This window comes from Equus quagga, chromosome 10 (assembly GCF_021613505.1).
Source record: "Equus quagga isolate Etosha38 chromosome 10, UCLA_HA_Equagga_1.0, whole genome shotgun sequence".
Taxonomy (NCBI): Eukaryota; Metazoa; Chordata; class Mammalia; order Perissodactyla; family Equidae; genus Equus; species Equus quagga.
The window spans coordinates 25044238-25064937 of NC_060276.1; the positions used below are offsets into that span (position 1 = coordinate 25044238).

Sequence of the window (20700 nt, forward strand, 5' to 3'; positions counted from 1 at the left end):
AAACCAAAAATAGTTATGAATGTGGCCTCCTTGACTGAGTTGTCAGTGCTGTCTTTCGCTTGCCCTTGCCTACTTCCTCAACACATAGACTCTTTGACTGGTGTCTGCCAACAGTCAAGCTTTGGTCTAGGGGCCCCAGTTAGTAGTCCATGCAGAAAGCTGACTGAATGTCATTTCTTTAGAATTTCCTTTGTTTTGTCTCAGGGGAATTGAGTTTGGATAGTGTTCCCTCTGACATTTCCCTTTCTGCTTCTCCCTAGAATTGATTTCATTTCAGGCAGGCAGTTTCCCTTGCACACACTACTTCTACTTGTTCTTTTTATAAGTCCTTTCCCCCCAATAAAATGACATTGTAATGAGGGCTGATGAAGATGAGTAGTCTTAGTGATATTTGACATAACCAAGAACTGGTATCTTTAACCTTCAAATCATTCAAATCCTGCAAAGAACATTTAAGAATCTCTAGAAGTCCCTTTTACTTGTGGCTGTTTTTAAGACTGCTTTTTCTGAAATGTTAGCATTAAGATAAAATCTTTTATATATTTTATAGTGCGTAATTATAAGGGTTGTAAGTTTTCTTCCCTGTTGTAAATGTGAAGTTTTTCAACTTTAGTATGGATTTTACAGGATTTTGTGGGGCTGGCTTTGGTAGTCTTAAGGCACCATTTACTGTTTCTATGGATGGAATACAATAGGAGTTCCTAATCACTTAAATGGGCATTTAAATAACACGTGAATTGGGGACCATCTTTGTTACTTTGTGGATTACATTGTGATTGTTTTTATGTCACTTAGTGTCAGCAAAATGATCTGGGCCATTTGTTCTCTATTTTAATCTCCTTCAGTGATTAAGATTAGAATTCCCTCAGCCCCTATGAGCCCATATTCTTATGGGAATTTAGTTTATGATGCTCAGCTGTTTTGTCCTTCTAAGAGTGATTGCTTTTTAAAAAATCGTAGTTATCTGGATAACTTTAAATGAGTATTATTTGTTGTAAAAGCATTTTATTAATGGAAATTGAAAGCATGAAATTGACCTCATATTCCTACCCTACTAACAAATAGATATTTTTTCTTTGCATTTTAGCTTTTATATAGTTTATTATAAGCATAATGAAGGCATATTTGTGAAAAAGGTAGAATATATTTAGTCAGTTCTTCATAAGGAATTGGGGTAATCTGACTATATTTCTTTAGCAAATAATTCAATGGACAAATTTGTTTCATTGTAAAATACTATTTTCATTGTTTAAGGGGGAATTGATTTTTTTATGCTCCTTTTTGGTGACTAGTAGTCAAACCAAGGGGGAAGATTTTTAAATATTTGATTTTTTGCTTGCTATTTTGCTCTAAAAGATTTTTGATTCCCCTCAAAAGGGAATTATAAGTTGACTTTATTTTACATTAATGTTTTTAGAGCTACCTGTTTTTCTTTTTTTTCCCTTTTATTTTATTTTTTTTTTTATTGAGTTAATGATAGGTTACAATCTTGTGAAATTTCAGTTGTACATTAATGTTTGTCATTCGTGTTGTAGGTGCACCACTTCACCCTTTGTGCCCACCCCCCACCCCACCTTTCCCCTGGTATCCACTAAACTGTTCTTAGTCCACATTTTTAAATTCCCCATATGAGTGGAGTCATACACAGATTATCCTTCTCTAGCCGGCTTATTTCACTTAACATAATTCCCTCAAGGTCCATCCATGTTATTGCAAATGGAATGATTTTGTTCTGTTTTGCAACTGAGTAGTATTCCATTGTATATATGTACCACATCTTCTTTATCCATTCGTCTGTTGATGGGCACTTAGGTTGCTTCCATGTCTTTGCTATTGTAGATAATGCTGCAATGAACATTGGGGTACATAGGACTTTTGGGATGGCTGACTTCAAGTAGAGCTACCTGTTTTTCTACTTTTAATGAGAAGGAGGAGGTAAAGGTTTAGTGTATGGGACAAAAGAAAAGGATGACTGGAGGGAGGTGTTCACCTGACCATTAACTCCTTCCTGCCCCAAAATATTTCTTCTCCAGGAAAGGGGACTATCCTAATTAATAGTGAATGAGACAACTTGTGGTTGACAGTTCTCATAGAACTGCCGTTTTATGTATGTGTGTACCTATGTAATTATTTTAGTTTGAATTCTGATGGAAATAAAGGTAAAAGAGAGATTTAGATTTGGGGAGAAATTTCTCTGACAGTAGGATATGGATAAGACTTGATTTTATATTTACTGCTATTCCTTACCTGTTGTCAGTGTAGCCCCGAGATTGAATTGACTATAATCTGAATATATTTAGAAAACTGTGAAATCTGCTGGTGAGAGGAATGGTTTATTTAGCTTATATCCACTTGCTGGAGTTCTATGCAGTCATTGAAAATAATTTTGGAGACTTTGGCAACATGAGAAAATGCTTTCAAAAGTGTTCGTGGGGGAATCAGAATACCAAATGATGTGAACTGTGAATAGAAATATGTAAAATATGTAGACTTATAGAAAAAGAGTGGAAGGAAATGCCCAAGCAGTAATCTTGTAGTAGTGGAGTCAAAGTTAACTTTTTTCTACTCTTTTAGTATTCTGTTTTTGTGAAAATAAAAGGAAAAAATCTGTTAGAGAAAAGCAGTAGAAGTATATTTCTCTTATCCTTATTGATGTTTATAATAATTCTGAGAAGTAGGACATATATGGATCTTTACCCGGAGGGTCTGTCTTTCATGTTCAAGAGACTGTGTCCTTACACTCTTTCTTTTATGTTCAACAGATTTCCAGCAAGCTCTGTATGAATTGTCATACCATGTCATTAAAGGAAATCTAAAGCATGAACAGGCATCTAATGTTCTTAATGACATTAGTGTAAGTATGTATATATGTTTTTAAATTTAATAATGGTTAACATTTTTTTGCCTTTGATACAAAGATCCCTGAAGTATATAACTTGCATTTCATCTTATTCAAAATTATAGTAGTGAATGTTTTAAGGTAATATTGGTAAGCCATTGTTGCTAGACAGAAATAAAGATATTTTAATTTTTTTGTCTGGTTATGAGTAAAGCAGAAAATGTTAGGTAAGCTGAGAGGGCAAAAAACAAAAGCCTGCATTGTAATGAAATCAAGGTATACTTAATTAAAAATGCTCTGTGAAAAATAATTTGGCTAGAATATTTTTCTCCCAATATAACACACCAAGGTACTTTTTTTTGTTTGTGGTTATGTTTAGAAATTAAATATATTTTTAAAATTGAGGATTAGATTATTTTAAATTGGGGTTACATAGCTGTAAAGTTCACTTGATGCCAATTTTCATGTGTTTGCTGTTTGTTTTAGAAAATAGTAACTAGATTTTTTCCTAACCTTTAAGTGGTTATTCTGTTTTCCTCTTTTATAACAGAATTTAAATTAGATTCAGGCCAGATACTTTTCTCATGGTTGTTTGGTATTTGAATTGAAGGGTGAGTTCTCACATTGTAAGGGTGTTTATTGTAAACTGGTAGTTAAGTTTTAGTTTCTACGAGTGGTGTATTATTCTTTATTATTAGGCTGGATTTTAAACTTGTATAAATAAAAATATCTGCCCAGTTGAGACCAGCTTTCTTAATAAGTATTATTGAGATGGGACCTGGAGCTTCTTGATATCAGTATGAATTTCCCCTGTGCTGCTTTAAGCTTCTTGTAGCCTTTTTTTGTTAGGGTAGGTAATCTCCTTTGTATGATTTTTATGCTTTCCCGAGGATGGTCTTAAACAACTTCTGTGTTTAGCTGTTGTGATTTTTCCCCCCCGTCATACTGAGATGTATTTGAGCAGTAGGGTTTCAATATGAGTTTCTCTTTTATTCCTAAACTGTCTCTATCTGATAAGAGCAGCATTAGTTCATGTTGGAGTACTCTGTTTCTTCAACAACTAGTATTCCATGTTTGAAAACTCTTGTCTTGCCTTATTATTTCTGATCAGATAGCCTGAGTACTTGCATTCAGGAAGGCATAGCCAAAGTTCATAGCCCTTAAGAAACTAGAGACCAAAGTCTAGTCACCAATTAAGGTTATTTCATTTTTTATATTGGGCATTGGTATAGGGTTTAGTGTGTTTATGGAATTTGATTCTAATGCTTTTCTCATTTATTGAAAATGAGTAGTCGAAACAAAGTTAATGTATATTTGGTTCTTACTTAGCTTCCCCTTTCCTTTGAAGTCCTTAGTGATGTATATACTTCTGCAACTTGATTGTCTTTATCCTGGCTTTCTCATAGTCCCATATCGCACTGTCCCATATCTTAGCCACAGAAGCATATCTTGCGTGTCTGTTACAGCTGCCAGTTTTTTCTTTAGAATTATATTTCTTTCCTTTAGTCTCTGAAAATAGGCTAATTCTAAGGTTGCTGTAGTGCCAGCAAACTAATTGCAATAATTGAACTATGATCCTTACTAATGGAAAACGGCTCTGAAATTGGGCATGGGGAGTGGGAAGTCAGGAGACAAACCTAGAATAAATGCTGAACTTTTCTTCCAGAAATGAGGGGAGAATTTTGGGTCACTTTCTCGAAAGGCTGCAAACATCAGTGCATAAAGAAAATAAAGATTGATTTTTGGTAATTATTTTCATCTTCAGAGAATCTTGAGTTATGGAACAACAGCTTGTAATTGTTTTTGTATGTTTTTAGATTTCTGTTTTTCTGATGCCACTATGATTTTTGCATAGATCAGTGTTGACTCAGGCATGAGCACAACATTTAAAGTTTGGGATGAAAAGTGTACCTTTTTAACAGTCTTGCTTTAGGTAGGTGTGAGGTATTCCAAATTCCAGTGGTTTCTAACATGAAATTTCATTGGAAAAATGTTACTCATTTGTGCTCTTTAATATTTCCTGAGGTTTTTGTTTAGGTTTCTGTTTTTTATCAAGTTATTTCATGGTAGACATATAGACATTTTTTTTTTCCTAACCATTCTCTCCCTCTTTTTATTTTCTCTATATTATGAAACTTGAAGGATTTTATTATTTGTTAACATAATGGTGTTGGGGTTTTGTTAGTTTTTAAGTTTTACTGAAGAGTGTTAATTCTGAAACCATAATACTTGCTGGTGTGCTTTTCTAGTATTTACTATGAATAATTATATTTTTAAAACTAGGAATTTCGTGAGGATATGCCCTCCATTCTTGCTGACGTATTCTGCATATTAGGTAGGTATTAGGCCTTTATTTCACCTGTAAAAAGTGCCATTTGGTAAATTAATACACTATGTTAAATAAAATGTTGCCTTTCAAACTAAGTATTTTACAAATGTACTACTAATGTTTCTACAAATCTAGAATATATGTTTTTTTACTTTATAGAAAATATAGAATTGTAAGTCAAATGTGAGTATAATCACTGTTTATAAACTAACTTTAGATAGTTTATAATTCAAATAGTTTGAGTTTTTCAAAATATATCTTTATATAAAATTGAGCTAAATTAAGTCATTTCAAGTAAAAAACCCAAGTTTTTTCAAGTTAGTCTGAGTTAGTCAGATTTTAGTAACCACATAATTAATTACTCTTATTCAGTGCACGTTATCAATGAATGTCAGAATCTCCAACTTATGACTCTCAACAGATATCTAATTTGCCACTGTACTATTTTGATTCTTCTTAAATTTAGAAAGAGCAAGAAGAGTCAAAGTAATGAAAAGTACTTTTGTTTTGAGGATGAGAAACCAGCTTTGGAAATAACTTCTCTATTTGTCCAGAATAAGTAAGAATTCATGCAAGATAAAGGACTATATCTTTGTCTTAGAACAAAAGGTAGTGTCCCTCCATGGGAAGCATGGATTTAAAAATAATGTATATTGTACGTTTATTTCTCTAATTTTAGATCTGAATTAAAATAACTTTGAACACAGTTTTTCTCATCAGTCTTATGCTTTATATAACTTTGATCTAATAGAAGACATTACCAGACCTTATAATACTCACTGTAAAATAAAACTTATCCCTCTGAGAGTTAGTCAAGCTGGAATGAATTATGTTAGCTCATTAATCTTAATTCCTAGAATTAGATAGGTACTTAAATGTCTTATGGAGAGTCTGGAATTTGATCTCAACAAGTCTAAATGCCTGGTGCTTGATCCTTTAGGGCATTTAAGATTTCTTAACAGCAGTAATGCTGGGAACAGGCCAAAATGTATGTGAACTGTGAGTGATAAATGAAAAGAGCCAGACCATCGATGGAGTGACCATATGTCCCAGTTTTATTTTCTTTTCCCTGGCATAATTGTTAATAGTGCCTTCTTTCAATCTTAAAACTGTCCTGGTTTGGATGAATAAGTAGACGTTCATGCTATCTGTTGGATTGATTGATTTATACCAACAACAACAAAAAACGTATTAAGCTTAATTTTTAAAGTAGGCACTAAAGATGATATGTTACAAATAAATACAACATGAAACAAGTTTCAATTAAAAAAATTGTTTTTACTTTAAGTTTGTAAGACTGAAAGAGGGTGATTTGTAGGTAACACTTCTGTGAAAGCTGTTCCTTGATAGCGTCAGGAGTCTATTTTATGTTTTACTTTGGGTAATTATCAAATTTTCAGCTTGCTAGTAAGTTCTAGTAATTTCTTTATTGGCTTATTTATTTAGGATGTATTTTCTCTTCATAGTTATTTAGTAATATGAATTATTGTTACAAGTCATTGCTCTTTACTAGCAGCATCGATTCATGAAGATGATGTTTGATTGCTCTCGGGAAATTTTTTTAGCCTATCCAGTTCATTTTTACAAGCAAGATTAGGACGGCAAACTTGGAAAGAAAATTTCCCTCACCTGCCCCTTTATTCACCCACCCCTACCCTTGGCAGAAAGAAAAATGATCTAAGGGTGACCCCAGACCAAGATAGGGAAATAGGAGTAAGAACGTGAGCTATCTCTAATAATGATGATGATAATGATGATAATAGTAATAATTATGTAGGTGCCATTGCTTGAGCATCTTCTATGTTCTGGGCATTGTATTAAGCATTTAATTTCATTTTAATCCTCACAGCGACTTCTGTAAGGTAGGTGTACAGATCAGAAAATCGAAGCTCAGGGAAGTGATTTTTCAAGGCCACACAAGCCAGTAAGGCAGGGTTTGAACCTGGGTCTTTTTGGTTCCAGAGCCCATGATCTTTTTACTACATCATGTTGTCTTTCTAATATTTTAGCAATTATAAGACAAATCAATGCTATACTTTCCTGGTTAAGATAGCAGTTTTCTTTAAACAACTATAATTTTCTTTTCTAAGAGTGAGGGGGCCTGAGAGCTATATTAACTTGAAAGGGGGAGTCTGATGTAGGACCTCTGAGCTGGGATGGGTGGTTGGTGATACTGGGGCCTAGAGTTGGAAATGGCTGGGGGCTTTTTAGTAAAATCATAGGGGAAATTAAAGAGAACTTATTAGGTACTGATTCAGGGTTGAGGAGTCAGGGATAGTGAATGAATTTATTAGAATGGTTTCGTGAGTTAGGACGAAAAGAATAAAGAAAACAGGGAAAGCATCATTGGGATAATAGAGTCCTGTATTGATTGTTGAGATAGTTCAGCTAAGAAATTTACTGAGGTCCTATTAAGCATTTTCTAACATGATCAGAACCCAGAGAATGATATCTTAATCAGGTTAGATGGCTAAGAGGAGAGCAGACTTGACTTGAAGAGGATGAACCTGTTACCCAGCTGCTTTGATCTTAGGGACCTTGAGGGTAGAACTTAGGGACTTTAGAGCCTTGGAGAGTAGATAGATATTGGTTATAAGAATGGGCCCAGTTTAGTCCCGACCCCTCAAGATCAGTATCCTTGAAGTCCTAGGCTGAGGAGGGAACAGAAGACCAGATAAGGCGGAGACAACTAGGAGTCCTTGGAAGGGATTGATGAGATATACACAGATTAAAAGTTTTACTGAGAGATTGAGATATTACTGTAATTTACATTGCATAAATTATACCCTGGAATTCCTTTAATACACTTGAACTGACTGTGTGCTTAGCTGTAGTGGCCAAGATATTGGGAAATGGCACTGTCCAAAAAGGGAAAGTGGCGAAGGGCCAGGAAACTGTGGAGATGTTTGAAGATAAGTCCCCTTCTCTTTTGATTCTCAGTCGTGGCAATAGAAAGGAAACTGAAGCAAAGCAGTGGTAGGACGTCTCTTTGGGGAGAACCCTAGAACCCTGTGAGGACAGTTTTTACTACATCACTAAAATTGATGCCTCTTTTTATAGCACATTCTAAATTATGAGTTGACTTTAAAAATAGGATAATAGTATGCAATCAATTCAAGCAATAATCCTGAGATCAACCTTGTATTTCTGCCAATCCTGGGTGAAATTTTTGATGCTTGGCATTTAGAGCTTATTGTTTTATTTCCTGCATACTTCAGATCATAAAAATTGTTTGACAAATTTTCTGAATAATTTACTGAAACTCTAGGAGGCCTCAGTTTTTAAAAATATTTCAGTAGGAAGAAAATGAAAATCTTGAATAAATTTTATTTGCTAACTAGAATTCAAAATAGGATGTTAAAAATACCTTTTAAGGGGCTGGCCCGGTGGCGCAGCCGTTAAGTTTGCACATTCTGCTTCGGTGGCCCGGGGTTTGCTGGTTTGGATCCCGGGTGCAGACCTATGCACTGCTTGGCAAGCCATGCTGTGGCAGGCATCCCACATATAAAACAGAGGAAGATGGGCATGGATGTTAGCTCAGGGCCAGTCTTCCTCAGCAAAAAGAGGAGGATTGGCAGCAGATGTTAGCTCAGAGCTAATCTTCCTCAAAAAAAAAAAATCTTTTAATACTGTCTTTTCATAGAGTTGGTGGCTCTGGTACCGTGGTGGTCAAGGTCAAGGGTTTGATCTTCACAAGTAATAAGATCTTTAGTGTTAGAAGAGATCTTTGTTGTTTCTCAGTTCGACTTTCTACCTAAGGAAGGAATCTCCTCTTTAGCATCTCTGTCGTGTAGTCGTTTAAACTTTGCTTGAATATTTCCATTTGTGAAAACAGTACTTTTTTGAAGCTTTGTTCCTTCCAGTGCCATAGTACATAGCTCCTGTGTAATCAACTTACCATTTTATGGACATCCCGTTGGTCACAGGGTCAGTCTCCAGTACTAGGAGAAATTAATTCTAAGCATTCATATGCATATGAAGGACAGGTCATGCTTACCCCATAGTTCTAAATTTTTTTCCAGATTCAGAATGAGGCATTTTAAAATTAGCTAATTTTAAAGAAATTAAGTATCTTATTAGATAGTCTAGAAAAATCACTCAAACTTTCACCTTTTTTTCTTTCGTCATTACAGATATTGAGACAAATTGTTTAGAAGAAAAAAGCAAGAGAGACTATTTTACACAATTGGTATTAGCATGTTTGGTAAGTTTTAAAAAACGCTTTCCTTTTCCAAATTTTACGTTGAACAGTTGTAATCACCGTTTATTGTGTTAATGGAGGAAGATATTGATATCAGTTGACTATTCATTGTAAGTTGAGATTTGGGTTTTGAAACAGAATGCTTTATAAAATTAGACACGCTAATTATTTCTATGAAATAGGCATGCTACCATATCACTTAACCTATCTATACATATAAAACCTTAGGTGATATTCCTGACCTAGTAAGTTCCTAACTAAGGAAAGAAGGTAAGCATCTATCAAGTGAGTAGAAATGATGTGGACAACTTTAAACTGAACAGTTTCTCATAAACTCTTTATTAGGCAAGGAGAAAAAGAATGGAGGTAGTTTAAAAATAATAAATTCTGGAACTTGTCATAATCATTGTCTAGTAAACCATTTTATGTTCATAAATTTAGAACCAAGGAGAAAAGCCATTACTCAGACCTGGAAGAATGTCCTTGTCTTTGCTGTACTAGAATTTGACTTAAACAGTAGAAACCAAAGAAGGCTGAAGTGCTGTATTATCTTAAAGAAGATTCAGTTGATAGACTCAATTTTAATCAGGATTTCATTAGTAGTTCTTGTCGTTTTTAGGCTGGGGACAGCATGCATATAATTTTTTAGTAAGTTTTTTTAAAGAGCTATATGTTATATTTTTCAATATTTGGAGAATCACCACTTTTGTTAAATTGAAGTTCCAAGCCTTTTTATAGATTATAAATTGTGTGTGTGTGTATATATATAAAATGTGATTTTAATGTTCTTACTTGAGAAAATTATTTTGAATATATTTCAGATTGTGGATGCATAGTTGGAATGCTAAAATAAATGGCTTTTAATATTTTTTAATACAGTATTTAGTTTCAGACACAGTTCTAAAGGAACGCCTGGATCCAGAAACATTGGAATCATTAGGACTTATCAAACAATCACAGCAATTCAATCAAAAGTCAGTTAAAATCAAGACAAAACTCTTGTAAGTACATGTATGTTTCTGTTGTAGATCATGTACCTGAGTATGTTGTTTAGTTATTGTTTTGAATACTAGAAGTTTCTAAAGGAAGTTTGAAGATTTTGTTTCTCGCTCTTAGCATGTCTTCTGTTTTTTCCTTTTAAAAGTAGCGTGTGATTATTGACTCAGCGGTGAACTTTACCTGTGTGAAACCAATGTTAATTTTTTTCCATATTAGAAGTTAAAATAATATTCACTGCTTTTATTATTACTAATAAAATATTTTACAACTATGGCTATCCTCGAGGGTATATTCCTCATGATGGGAACAGTGGTATGTTATTGTTCCTTGGGATTAGCAGTTTGTTTTCCTTTTGTTACTGGTTTTCCCTGTTTAATTAACATTGGGGTGTCTTTTATGAACCACTGTTATTTTCTCTCCTAAAAGATGCACAAAGAGGTAAACTTTCAACAACTATTCTTATGATTGTTGTATATAAGAGAGGTGGGAAAATTCAATGAGAAAAACACATTACTCTTATGCAAGGTTGTTAATTGAAATTAATTTTATCCCCCTATGATTATCTAATTTCAGTTATAAGCAGCAAAAATTCAATTTGTTAAGAGAAGAGAATGAAGGTTATGCCAAGCTGATTGCTGAATTGGGGCAAGATTTATCTGGAAATATTACAAGTGATTTAATCTTAGAAAATATCAAATCTTTAATAGGTAAGACATATATCTATATATAGTATATGTTATTAAGATAAGTTTTTTGACTGTTGGAGAGTATCCATAAAGACAAAATGAGTGCATTCCCTCCAGGTTTTTTTTTTCAATTAAGAAATGAGAGAATTGTCCAGCTTATATTTTTAAGATTTTATCAGTAGTAATAACATTTGGGATGATATTAGAAATCTTTTTGTCCCTATTACTTGTTTGTTTGTATTAGTTTTTGCTCTCTCTAGTATTTCTATCTTTAATTTTTAAGTATTTCTCAATAAAGAAAATAAGCAAATGTGAAAGTTTAATAAAATCTTCAGTGAACTCTTGAAACGTGGCGATATTTAGTTGTTTTGAACTTGATTTAAAAATCCCTTTACAGGGACTTTGATCCACACCTTATTTTATGTTTACAGCAGTCCGTTAAAGTAAGTGCAGCAGATGTTGTAAAAGTGTAGCAGATAGAAAAGTGTTATTCTACCTACCTTTTAAATAGAATTTCTTCAGCATTTTTCTTTTTATTTGCATTGAACATTTGGAGGAAATAGGTGGCTTCTATAGAAGGAGGAATGAATGGTAGAAAAATAGGGTAATCATGATTTTTCAAGAAGGAAAGAACTTTTGCTATTATTTGTTAGGTGTTGTGCTATCTTAGGGAAGGTTTTGCAACACCTGGATGTCTTAGGTTTTGAGACCTGTTGGAGAGGTCATATCCCTGCTTCACTGGTTATATTTTAGGAGATGCTTATGTTCAACTTGTTAGTTCTTTCTCTGTTTTTGAAATTTATGTATGACTAAGAAAGAGAGAGGAAGTGTCCCAATCCTTATCCCCTTCCTTTAGTGCTATATGTGGTGACCCAGAAAAAACTTGATTTACTATGATCATCTTTGTTTTTGGCTTAGACTTTTGGTGACCAAGAGGTATAGAAAGTAAGGAGCTCAATTTACCCTTTCCTTTGAAGTCAGTCTAGTTCTGGCAGCTGATTTACTCTCTTTGCTACTTCCTCCCATTGTCAATTTAACACCAAGACTGGCAGACCCCCCGAGGGCTGCAGGGCTCTTGCTTACCTGCGTGGCAGTGACCCATTTTTTTTTCTACTTTATCTCCCCAATCCCCCCTTGTACACAGTTGTATATCTTAGTTGCAGGTCCTTCTAGTTGTGGGACAGTGACCCATTTTTAAAAATCCTCCTGTAGGGTTTCCTTTCTATTCTTTCCAGGGTAGGTAGGCTCCATATTTTTCCTGCAGCATTTTAATGTAGCTTCAGATGCTTGTCCGTACTGCTTTGCCATAGGTTTGTCTTCCTTTGTATCCTGCTATGCACTTTCTTTAGATAGTATTCCCCACATAAAAATTCTGTGTGGTGTAAGCGCCTCACTTATTTTGTTTTCAGTTTATCTGCCTATTTGTTGACATATCTTGTCTGTCCTCATTTCTTCTATTTTTTTGTCCTTGTGAGAGGGATTTTCTTGAAGGTGTACTTTTACCCAATTGGGAAAATGTACACTACTTTCTTTTCTTGAACTTTGCCCTCATAGAGGACAGGTTATTTTACTATCTCCGAAGAACAGTGTGGCAAACTCATGACACACATGCATATTCCACGAGTATAAACAATTTGATTTTGTGGGTTAAACCTTATTCTGGTCCATCAAGTGTGCTGTGAAGCATACTAGGCCAGAAGAACTCAATGTCACCTCATCAGTGTAGCCTTCCGTGGCCACCTGCCTCGACACTCCCTAGTAGTCACTATTTTCCCTCTGAGCGCTTATCACCATATAATACACAATGTATTTTGTTCCCCAGCCCCACTTGAACGTAAGCTCCATAAGGACAAGGGGTTTTGTCTATTTTTCTTTAGTACCTCTAACCTCCGTGCCTGGTACATAGGTGCTGAATAAATAGTTGTTGAAAAATGAATGAATCTTTCCTCCATTCTTGTAAAGTTTATAATGATTCTTAGCCTCTTTTCCCTGACATGGAGGATTTTAGAAAGTTCATCTCCCTGGTTCAGTGTTTGTTTCTCTGTGGCCAGCTGACTCCCTTCTTTCCCCCATTGTCTGAGAAAGGAGTTTTTCATTGGCATGAAAATTGAGATTAAGATTTCAATTCCAGTGAGTACTTTTTCAGTGTTAGAATTTATTGGATTTCCCTCTCAGTGCAGACTCCATGCAGGCCTTGTCTCATCTGGCCAGAGAAGTTCACTGACACAGCATCCTGTTTTTCATGGTATGTTTGGATGAGTTTCCCCGTATTTATTTGCATTGTTTTCTCTTTAGGAGCAGTCTCGACAGATAATACCTCATACAAAGCTATCTCAGGTCTGATCTCCTTCACTAGCCATTGGCAGAACTTACATCTAGTTTGGGAGGTATGCATTTGAGATGCACTTATGTTTCAGGGTACTTGGTCTGATCAGGAGAAATTCTTATTTATTATCCTTTAATTAAAAGATAGTTACTTGCTCCCTAAAAGATTCTGGCACATCAAAATGTTTATATCCTAAATATAAAAGACACTGTTTATATCCTGTCAGATAGCCTGGGCTTTTTAAGCAGAACCATTATGAGTCTGCATGGTGGTTGTGATCTCGAGACTGACACTAAATTTGAAACACTTACTAAATAGCAATGGATAGTGATTAGTAGCCTCTTGAGTTGCCAAGTCATAGACCCCACAAAAATGATCCCTGCTTCAAGATGGCAAAAAGCATCTTTTAGAAATTAAAGGAAAGGATGTCAGAGATGGACTCCTTTAATTGCTGAACTAAACTATAAGCACTCTGCTCTACTGAATGCCCTTCAAAAAAAGTAATAGCTAGGTTTTCTTTCCTTTTCTTCTGTCTAAATTAGTGGTCAGCAAACTTTCTGTAAAGAATTAGAAGTGAATATTTTTTTGCTTTGTGGGCCATATGGTTTTTGTAGAAACTATTGGGCTCTGCCATTGTAGTGGTGGAAGCAGCCGTAGACAATATGTAAATAAATGAGTATGTTTGTGTTCCAGTACAACTTTATTTACAGAAAGTGAGTAGATTTGACCCATAGGCCGTAGTGTGCTGATCATTGCTCTAAATCAAAGTTCTGGCTAAAAATTACTCGTGGAGCTAAGTTACTTGAGTTTAGTTTTGGAGAGTGAAAATGGTTCTTCCAGGTTTTGGCTTTAGTGGTCCAGAATCATTTTGGCCTAGGCTCTAACCCTTTGCTTCTCACCCCAAAGCAGAACCCTCTTCGCCAAACCTCAGAACCTTCATTTGTCACCTGCTGTCCAAGGTTGTAGATTTGACCGGGGATTGGGAAGGGTAGGGTGAGAGTCTCTGCCCCTTCAGTCTCGCAAATCCCCTTGGTTGCTTGTCAGGTGACCAGAGAAACATTAAAAACAAAATAAAACTCCAAGCCAAATGATTTTATTCTTAGGTAGATTATGGGACATTTAACCCCTTTAAGTACGATATCTTGAGTATAGTTAGTATTTGATCTTTGGACTAGTCTGGATGTAAGGGCCATTCAGCCTAGAAGCATCTTATCATTGTATCAGCTCCCTCCTATCCATTTGAAAGGGAAGCCAGTTGACTGCCTCCTTTACCTAAGTTTTTGCTTTATTGAAGTTTCTTTACTATAAACTAGTTGTGGAGAAGTTGTTTTTCTCTACTATGAAAAAGAAGACAGTGTTCTCCAGCATGGATTTTTAAAAATATTCTACTTATATTTTGTTAGGTGCATTTCTCTGCATCTTGGTTCTCTGGTTGAGATGTGCAGTTTTTTTTTTTTGCAAATACTATTTCTTAGGAGTAGTTTAGCATAGGTTTTTATTAGCCTATTTTAGTCTATTTGGGCTGCCATAGCAAAATACGACAGATTGGGTGGCTTATAAAAACAAATATATTTCTTACAGTTCTGGAGGCTGGAAGTCCAAGATCAGGGTGCCAACATGGTTGGGTTCTGGTGAAGGCCTTCTGGGTTGCAGACTGCTGACTTCTTGCTGTATCCTCACATGGTGGAAGGGGCAAGGGAACTCCCTCTCTCTTTTTTTAATGTAGTTTATCTGCCTTTTACCTTTTTTTGTTTGTTTTTTTTGTGAGGAAGATTGTCGCTGAGCTAACGTCTGTGCCAGTCCTCCTCTATTTTGTATGTGGGACACTACCACAGCATGACTTGATGAGTGGTGTGTAGATCCACGCCTGGATCCAAACCTGTGAACCCTGGGCAGCAGAAGCAGAATGCACGAACTCAGTCATTATGCCACTGGGCTGGCCTGGGAGCTCTCTCTTTAAAGTGTGCTTATCTCATTCATGAGAGCTCTGCTCTCAAGACCTAATCACTTGCAAAAGGCCCACCTCCTAATACTATCATACAGGGCACATTAGAATTTCAACATTGTAATTTTGGGGGGAAACACACATTCAGACCATAGCATAGCCTGTTTCTAAAGTAGTTCTAGATGCCGGATCATGTCCTTTTGTTCAAAACATGGTTTTTCTCTGTTTCGGAAGGTCCATTCTGTCAGGAACATGATGATTGAAGCTATCATTCTGTTTTCTTGTCTGCAACGTACAGGCTGGATGTCTCTCCCAGTCATGTTTACAATATTACCTTGGTCTTTTTTTTTCCCCCCTAAGAATCTCAATTTGGCCTATTCCTACAATAGCCATTGCCAGTTTAATCGTATTTCTTTGCTGTTAGTTGCAATCACTTGCTCTAATATACTGGCCATCTTGTCTGTCTTTGGTGAAACTTTGGTTACTTTTCAGTGCATTTCTTCAAAGATGTATCATCCAGAAGGTATGAACTCTCCTCAAGGGTAGGGAAGGCATTTTATTAATCTCTGTATCACAAGCACCTGGCACATAATGGTGGGTAGTTATTTAATGTTTATTTAAATGAAGGAATGAATCCATGGCCTTTACGTCCACCATTTCTTTATTTTTCCACTTGTTCCCTTCCAATATGGTTCCCTCTTTGTTCCTCGAAAGGCATTATATGTGTATATATATTCCTTAATGTAACTGGGGATAGTGGTAGGGAGGTAGGCTTCTCTCTCTCAAGATCACATGACTGCTGATGCTTGGACTGGACAAAAGCCTTTCTAAGATGCTTGAGCACAAGAGTGCCTTTGTTCTGCCACAACTGCCATTAGAAAAAAATTATTTGGACATTTCAAGCTTACTGATTGTTACTGGAGTCTCATTGTATATGAAATAGCTTAACTGTTACTTAAAAAATCTTTAAGGTTTTAAAAATCATTTTCTAAATCCTTGGTTTGGTTACTTTTTCCAACTTATGTAGCAAAGGTCATTCTAATTAATTGGACTAACTTATGGCACCTGAGATGTGTAATAGAATATTCATAAGCCAGTTTTTCTTTTGTGAAAGATTGATACCTGTTATAAATAAAAGTGCATACCTCTTCTAGACTACTGCCTTAAATTGTACCTGGAAAGAAATTGGTAGGTAGTTGACAGTACGGATTGCTGTTAGAATAGCCTTGATGGAGTAACACGGTTAAGTAAAACATGTCTGTGGTTCACATTGTAACACAGTGAAAATATAAACTTTAAAGCAATGTGAATGAAACAGAACATTTCCATGTGACATATTGCTTGCTGTTCTAGTCCTTATTCACAAGTTTTGTGTATATAGCTTAATGGGTAATTATAAGCCAGCCATTTTTTCAAAATTATATTTAATGTATCTTTTGTCCTCTCTGGTAGAATAGAGTATTATTCATTTTTATTTAGTGATTGAATTTTTGTATTTAGTAAATGTAGGAGCACTTATAAGGTTAAAGAGTGCTAGATCTTCTGTAATTGATTGTCAGTGTTACGGTAGTTTGGAGGCATTTTTGTTTTCAGCTTTATTCAGGCATAATTGACATACAATAAACTGCATATTTGAAGTGTACAGTTTGAGTTTTAACATAGTATACACCTGTGAAAACATCGCCACAATCTAGATAATGCACATTTCTATCACTCCCTGCTGCCAAATTTCCTCTTGTCCCTTTGTACTTCATCACCCCTTACTCCCTGCTCCCCAGGCAACCACTTATCTGCTTTCTGTCACTATAGATTAGTTTACATTTTCCAGAATTCTTTTATAAATGGAATCATATACTGAGTATTCTTTTTTTTGTCTGGCTTATTTCATTCAGCATAATTATTTTGTGATTCAGCCACGTTGTTGCTTGCATTAATAGTTCTTTATTTGTTATTACTGAGTAGTATTCCATTGTATATGCTACAGTTATATACTCTATGTGCTACAATTTGTTCATTCACATACTGATGGACATTTGAGACTGTCCTATTATAAATGAAACTGCTATGAATCTTTGTATGGACATAGACATTTATTTCTGTTGGGTAAATACTGAGGGATGAAATGGCTGGGTCATATGGTAGTTGTAAGTTTAACTTGTAAGGAAACTGCCAGTTTTACAAAGTAGTTGTACTGTTTTACATTTTCTGTTTCCACCAGCAGCATTTAAAAATTCCAGTTGCTATTTTTGAGTCACTTTTACATTTGTAGGCCATATTTTTGGGGGGTACAGGGAGAGGCAAAAATGTTTAGAAGTTTCCTCCCCAGAACTTTAGGTAAACATCTCTTTGGAGAATTTATGAAAATCTGGAACTCTTTTCCTTAAGACATAATCACTGCATTAGTCCTTTTTTTCCTTAGTATGAAAAATGGTAGAAAACTTTGGATTTCATAAAAAAAAGGAAAGAAATAGTTCTTATATTTGGAGAGTTTAGCTTTCTAAGTGATTGCTAAGATACTGTGAATCAGACATTAGTTTTATGGCATTTAATATAATTAAGTATGGAGTTGTTAGAAGTAACTCTGGAACTCTCTTATAAAATAGGTTATATAAGAATTTTCTTTGAAAAATCCTGTAAGTCATCCATAGGGTACAGTGTTTAGACCTAACATCTCTCCCTAAGTTCAACACAGTTGTTCTTTTCCTTCAGCCTTAGAAGAAATCAGTGTTTATTTGCTTGGTCCAATGAAGTGGATAGCTTGCATTTAGGGGCTATGTATAGTGAAAAATATGTAATTTAAAATACTAGGATTTCATTCAGTTTGATGGACAAAGCATGTGGGGACTGACATAAACTGAGGTAACAGCAGATTGATAGCTTGTGCTCACTATGGATCATAAGCATACATTTTACTGAGGGGAATGGTGGGTGGAATTGCCTATATTGTTTAAATTATATGTTTCTCTTTTTTTCTGTGTATAAATGGTTGCATTCTCAGAAATTAAATGCACATGATATGATTGCACTATAGTATTTATAATTATGGTAACAGTTGAAGTTGAATGCAAATAGAGGAAATAGTGTGTTAAGAGTAGGGTGACTGATAGGAATGTGTATTAAATCCATGTCCATCAGCCCTTTTTAGCTTACTTTAGGAGATTAGTAAGGATAAGTAGCCATAAGGACTATGCCATATGCAGTACTTCTTTCTTTTCCTTTTCCTGCTCTATCTAGATTGTCTGTTTTCTTTCCTTCTCTCTTTGCTTGTGTTGTCTCTACTCCTTCATTATGTCCCCAACTCCTTGGTATTCTCTCATTTATTTAGTATCAGTAGTATACCCCTTTTCCCTTTAGAATCTTGCCAAAAACCATGAATATAAATCAACAGTACAATTATGTTTTATAGCTTTGCTGTGTATGTAAGATAAACTAAAAAATGATTCTAAAAATGTTGGTCTACTTTCATGAACCTGAACTTTTGTTTATCAATATTTCAAATAGTTCTGCATAAAACATTAAAAAAAATCCCTTTCGTTGCCTACTCTTGTAAAATGCGTTGTTTGATTTTCATATTTTGCTAAGAATTAAAAATGTGGATGTCTTTCACCAGCCTGAGTAATCAAAAACTGAGACAAGTGTGGCATAGAAGAATGTTTACTTGACTTAGTCGCATAGGTCCTGGCCTCCAGCCCCAGCCCTGTCATTAACTCACTTTGTAATCCTGGGCAGGTCACATTTCTCATCTGTAAAATGTGGGAAGTGGACTTGATCTTAAAAATTATGAAGATTTCCCTCTGGGGCAGGGGAAGCAAACTTGTAAAAAAAAGTTGTTTTTAAAAACATTTGTATCTTGTATAAGTTGTCCTTGAAAATTAATGGCTTTACTAAAAATGATGTATAATCACCTTTGAATTTGTGTATATCTCATCTGTTACAGGATGCTTTAATCTGGATCCCAATAGAGTTTTGGATGTCATTTTAGAAGTGTTTGAATGCAGGCCAGAACACGATGACTTCTTTATATCTTTGTTAGAATCTTACATGAGTATGTGTGAACCGCAAACACTGTGTCATATTCTTGGGTTCAAATTCAAGTTTTACCAGGTAAAAAAATATATGTGTATATGTGTGTGTGTGTGTGTGTGTGTATGTATAGGTTAATTTCATGATTTTATATGTACACCTTAATTCGAATTTTATTTGTAAAGGTTGGTTTGAGCTTAGCCTTTTTAGCAGAGGCTATAGATAAATAGATAGTTAACAATGCGATGTGATAAGTACTATATTAATAGTATGAGTGATGTGATGTGAAAGTCTAGAGGAAAGTATAATAAATTTTTGCCTTGGGAAAGGTAGAGTCAGGGAAGGCTTGACCGATAACAGTGTAACCTGTTTTTAACCTGGTCCTTGAAGGATGAGTAGGAGTTTGTTGAGAGTTGTCTGTGCAGAAGTAACAAATAGTGTGAGAATGAAGACTGGCAGTATGAATGTGCATAACAGATTGGAAGAAGTGGTACATAGTTTGATATGGCTGGATTGTAAGAAGTGGGGAAAAGAGGACAGCAAGTGAAGTTGGAAAGGTGGGTGCACTTTACATTGTCAAGGGCCTTGAATACTGTAAGTTACAATTTTATTGTTCAAGACCATTGGAATTTTTTATGGATGTGAATAAATTCTTAAGGCACATCTCACGTTTTTCAGTTAACCCACTGCAGTAGTTATTTAGCAAATCTATCCCTCTGATTATTTCTCTTTCAATCCATCTTTCATATTATTACTACTGTTACATTCTAAAAGAGATGTAATTCACACAGTGCTCAAAAACCTTTGCCTGTGGGATGAAATTCAAACTTCTAAACATGGCAGAAAAGGCTCTTCACAGTCTAGCCCTATTCTTTCTTTCCAGCCTCATCTTTAGTGATTTTTTTCTCAAATCTAATATTCTAGTAATATTAAATTACTAGCCATTTCTTGAACTTAGGTATAGACATTGCTGTGTATAGACTTTTGTTTACATGCAGTTCCTTTAATTGGAAAACTGTTCTTCCCCAACCCTATCACCTGTCTTTTCTTCATCTTGTGAACTCCTGTATATTCTTTTTTTTTTTTTGAGGAAGATTAGCCCTGAGCTAACTACTGCCAGTCCTCCTCTTTTTGCTGAGGAAGACTGGCCCTGAGCTAACATCCATGCCCATCTTCCTCTGCTTTATACGTGGGATGCCTACCACAGCATGGCTTGCCAAGCGGTGCCATGTCCGCATACGGGATCCGAACCAGTGAACCCCGGGCCGCCGAGAGGCAGAACATGTGAACTTAACCGCCGCGCCACCTGGCCGGCCTCTACTGTAGATTCTTTAAGATCAGTGCTACTTGCT

General features: G+C 35.3%; 1 protein-coding gene across 7 annotated transcripts in view; it reads left to right on the forward strand.

Annotated features, from left to right (window-relative positions):
- THOC2 (THO complex subunit 2) overlaps positions 1-20700 on the forward strand; it is a 100856-nt gene that overhangs the window by 16089 nt on the left and 64067 nt on the right. For all 7 annotated transcript variants that reach the window (XM_046673018.1, XM_046673020.1, XM_046673019.1 and 4 more), the window contains exons 3-8: positions 2763-2854; positions 5123-5174; positions 9302-9372; positions 10249-10370; positions 10942-11075; positions 19263-19429. In XM_046673018.1, coding sequence (XP_046528974.1) covers positions 2763-2854; positions 5123-5174; positions 9302-9372; positions 10249-10370; positions 10942-11075; positions 19263-19429 — 638 coding nt within the window. The remainder of the gene's footprint in view (positions 1-2762; positions 2855-5122; positions 5175-9301; positions 9373-10248; positions 10371-10941; positions 11076-19262; positions 19430-20700) is intronic.